Source organism: Marmota marmota, unplaced genomic scaffold, assembly GCF_001458135.2.
Source record: "Marmota marmota marmota unplaced genomic scaffold, marMar, whole genome shotgun sequence".
Classification (NCBI taxonomy): domain Eukaryota; kingdom Metazoa; phylum Chordata; class Mammalia; order Rodentia; family Sciuridae; genus Marmota; species Marmota marmota.
In genome coordinates this window covers 26,456,380-26,460,998 of record NW_025999977.1, presented here as the reverse complement: position 1 = coordinate 26,460,998, position 4,619 = coordinate 26,456,380, and the positions used below count along the sequence as shown (strand labels likewise).

General features: G+C 43.6%; 1 protein-coding gene across 1 annotated transcript in view; it reads right to left on the bottom strand.

Moving 5' to 3' along the window:
* The window catches only part of Thada (THADA armadillo repeat containing), a 336,577-nt gene that overhangs the window by 49,833 nt on the left and 282,125 nt on the right, over positions 1 to 4,619 (bottom strand). The window contains 1 exon segment of the mRNA XM_015479728.2: positions 669 to 1,048. Coding sequence (XP_015335214.2) covers positions 669 to 1,048 — 380 coding nt within the window.

Below are 4,619 nucleotides of genomic sequence, written 5' to 3'. Positions count from 1 at the left end.
GGGAGGGAGGGAGGGAAAGAGAGAGAGAATATATTCAGGCAAAAGACTCCAGCTGCTAAATAATAACTGCTTGTATTAATAAGGAAGCCTATCTTTCAAAAGGCTCCCAACTGACCTTTTATTTCCCTGTAGAACCTCTGAGGGACTGAGGTGCTATGAAGCAATGACAAACGTCTAGTGACTCATGATCGGTGCTAGATGCCCAGATTGCTAGGCCAGGGCCCTTTACTTTTGGTCGTGTTTCCCAGGTGGCCAGCTGCCTCAGTTGGCATGTTAGCAAAGATGACCTCTGATACACTTATAGATACAGGTAATATAGATATAGATATAGCTAGTTTTTTTCTTTTTTTTTAATATATATTTTAGTTGCAGGTGGACATAATACCATTATTTTATTTCTATGTGGTGCTGAGGATCGAACTCAGTGCCTCAGGAATGCTAGGCGAGCACCGTACCACTGAGCCCCAGCCCCAGCTATAGCCAATTTTCAATAATCTGTTTTCTAAGCATCCCAGAGGGACTTGTTTTTGGTGGATCTATGCTATCAATACCACCATCATCGACTACATTCTTAGTACCCTTCTATGCATTACCATACGAAGAGTCCAAAGCCATTTTCTTCCTGAAAATGGGGAGTGGAGGGAACACTGGTCCATCAGAGACTTTACCTTACAGAAGCATTCTGGGTGGGTCTCGTTCATTGCCAACAGCAGGAACTTCTCTCCCATACTGCACAGCAAGGATGGCAGTCCCTTTTCTCCTGGTCCAGAGGCTACTGATGAGGACTTTTCCAACAGGGATTCCAATGTCAGCAAGCGAACTTCAGGAAAGGAAGAATCTAGCAGCTGTGAGAAGGTGACAGGAACACCCACTGTCTGCTCTTTGGACTTGTCCAGCACTGCCCACATTGCACTGAGGGCTAATTTGGTGAGGCTCTGGAGATACTGTGGCAGGCCTGGCACCTTGAAAGTACAAGGGAATCCTGTCACTAGCTCTGATCCCAAGATGATCCGTCTGACTTCCTCCCAGAAGCCAAGACTCTCCAGAACTAAAAAGCAGAAAAGGAAAGGGAAAGAGGTAATCATCTTATTCAACTTTCCACAAAAGGACACGAGAGAATAGAAGGCTCTCAACCCACTGGGAGGGATGGGATCATGGAATATCCTTCCTAAGTAGATCTCATAGATACTATGTAGTAGGCGCCTAGCCCACTAGGATTTGGATTCTGGGCCCAGAAGTGATTTCTACTTAAGTAATTCCCAATTATCTTCCCCAGAGGGACAAAGGCATTACTATCTGAAACTGTGCTTCTGAACCACTCCTTGGCATTCAATAAATATGAACGCAGCAACCTCCTGAATCATTGAGCCTCAAAGATGACTAAAAAGTCCAAACTTTTTCTCAGAGCTCCTCTACAGCACCTCTTTCCAATCTTCTATATTGGGGTTTTGGAGCTTACAGGCAGCTTCTTCCATCACTAGATGGACCTGACATACAGTTCTTTTTGGAATTTCCACTCGCTGGCCTAATTCTGCATTCTGAGGCTCCCAAAAAGCACTGTAAGCATCTGATTACAATGATCATGCTCTCCTCTTCCTCTTCCTTCCTCCCTGCATGCTGGGGCTCACCTCCTCTCACTATCCAGCTGCATTCCTTTGGACAGGCCTCTCCTTCTTCAAGTATGATCCACAGAACAGAGTGTGACTCCTGCATGGTCTGTCCGGTGGGACTACTAACTTCCCTTGTTCTGCACACGAGGCCCCTGGTCACACCTTTGACTCATTCGGAGCATTTAGCCAGCTGGAACCACAGCCCTTCTTGTCTGTGCTCTGCTGAGGCGCTGAGTCACCCTTCTCCCACCTGGCACTCCCATACATAGGTTGAGACTTGTTTTCTTCATTGGTTTTAATCTCAAGTATATCCCTGTTAAATTTTATCTCCCTGTTAAGTTTTATGATCTGCCTTTTTGTTGTTGAGAGATTTTTGTATTTTCTGTTCTGATCAAAAAACACTATCCGCTTCCTATGTGTTAGGTGCTAAGTAGAATAAGAATAAGATCACAGCCCTCAAGGGGTTTACAGAGAAAGAGAAATGCATAAACAGATGATTCCAATAGGGTGTTACACACGATAGCCTGAGTCTCAAGAGGGAAAGGAGGCGAGAATGAGTTGGAACCACCCAAGGCAGAGGAACCTGAGCAAAGACTCAAAGGCATGAACCAGAAGGGAGCAGGTGGGAATTACAGGTCCCCTGAGAGCACTGAACATACCAAGATGGGGAAGAGCAGGAGATGAGGCTGGGGAAGACACATGAGGCAGGATGCAGAGTTCCTCCTAGACCACTTGAAGGAGCCTGCAGGCAAGGGAATGCTTTCAGCAACAAGGCCAGGTGAACCTTGTCACCTCAGGGTTCTCACTGCTCAGGGGGCAGTGCAGCAGAGAAACGATGAGGGCCCAAAGGAAGGAAGGTGCTATGCTTTGAATGTCCCTTCCAGAATGCATGTTGAAATTTAACTGCCATGCTAACAGTATTAAGGGGAGAGGGCTTTGAGGAGGTGATTGGCAAGAGGGCTCTGCCCTCCTGTTGCAGGAGTGGGCCAGTTATAAATTCACCCCTCTCTTACCCTCTCCCTTCCGCCATGTTATGACACAGAAAGACGAGCTGGATGTAGCCCCTGGGTCTTGGACCTTCCAGCCATTTGACGGGGAAGCTGAATAAATTTCAACTGTTTATATTTTACCCAGTTTATGATATTCTGTACAACAGCAGAAAATGGTCTGAGACAGAATGGAGAGAGAGAAGGAAGGTTTAAAGCACTAAAGGAGATAAAATAGGCAGGATTTGTGGCAGTGGCTGACTCAGGGGAGGAGTCTTGGGCAATTCCCAGGACTTGGTTCTTTATATAATGAAGTCATCATCTAACAGAAATTGGGGAAACTTCAATGTCATAGGCATGCGATAAATACCAAAATCAAATTACTAATAATGTTCACTGAGTCTGGTGGAGGACAGAGCCCTGGGTGAGTGTTAGGGCTGGTTCTGTGCCTGCCCCTGCTGCTGACCCCACACTCCAAGCCCTGATCAGTTCATTAACCAGCTCTATTGGTTCCTGTCATTCTCCATTCTCCCATGGTCCCATTCTGCCCTGAGTTTTATCTATAAGAATATTAGGACTGACTTCATCAGTCCTAAAATTTAGATATTACATCTATAGCATTCTCTGAAAATCCCTAACTTGCAAGTCTATCCCCAAAGTTAATGAGTTTCTTTTAAAGGCTTCCCAGGAAGCATTTAAGATATAAATTGCTATTTCTATTCATCATCACAGTGTTACACAGTGAACTCCGCTGACTTTTAGAAAACTATCATAAACATAATAGAATGTAAAAGATGAAGCTAACACTTGGAAAATTTATTTGAAATTTAAAAAATTACACAGGCTTGCAGTAACCCAGGAATTTGGAATATGTAATAAAAAACATCAAATTTTTTCAAAAAGGAAGTCTAGGAGGCAGAGTGGGGAGTAAGGCTGCAATAATGAGGCCCATGGAGGGCACCGTCTGCCACCTGTAGTTGTAGATCTGCCTCAGTTATTAACTCAGACTCCATAAAGTCCTGGCTGGAGCAGGCGGCAGTCACCCACCAAGCAGCAGGAGTGGGGATCCTGGACCTTCTTGTCATCTTCATATTCAGTGCCTAAAACTCCCAACCCCATTACAATGAAGTCCAGAAAAGAGACTCCCCGTGGTTTCCTGTCCTTCCCACCCACTGCTGCCTGAGGACAATACTACATTAAAAAGGAATTTCGTTTGTTTGGTGAAGAGTCAGGAACATGGCTCAGAGATCTGTTCTTAAAAAGGTAATTAAAACCAGGAAAAATGGTCTAGGCCATTCTGGACGATTTTCAGAGGAAAGTGTTATCTGAAAGACATGTTTTCATGGGGAGTATATAGTCTGCTGTACTCAAGAGCTGCACATCCAGACTCAGAGGCTTCCTTTGGGGTCGTGGAGAGGGAACCACACCAAAGAAAAGCAAAAAAAGGGACATGGCCAGCAAGGGTTCCTTGGACGTTTCTTGATCCATACTGCCTGTGAGCCCAGTGTGAACATTACCTGAGCACATGCTATGTACTTTGTGAGATATACAGATTCAGAATGGAGAAAGAATGATCTGTTGTCAAAGAGCTTTAAGACTAACAGAAGGATAAAAGCCAAATATAAAATAATAACGAGAAGATAACTATAAAAATTATAAAATGCTTAGTGACCTAAAAGTGTTAGTGACCAAACTTAACATTTGTGTTGCCATCCATTATTCTGTTATTATAGAATATTGTATACCCATTACTTAATGCAGTGAATAAACATTACTTTAAGAACTGATATTTGTTGGGGCTGGGGTTATAGCTCAGCAGTAGAGTGCTTGCCTTGCACATGTGAGGCACTGGGTTTGATCCCCAGCACCACATAAAAATAAATCAAGAAAGATATTGTGTCCCATCTTTAAAAAAAAGAATTGATATTTGTTGTGTGTTACTCCGAGCACATTATAACTTATTAACTAAGTAGACTCTATTTTTTCTTCTTCTTCTTCTTCTTTTTTTTTTTTTTTTTTTTTG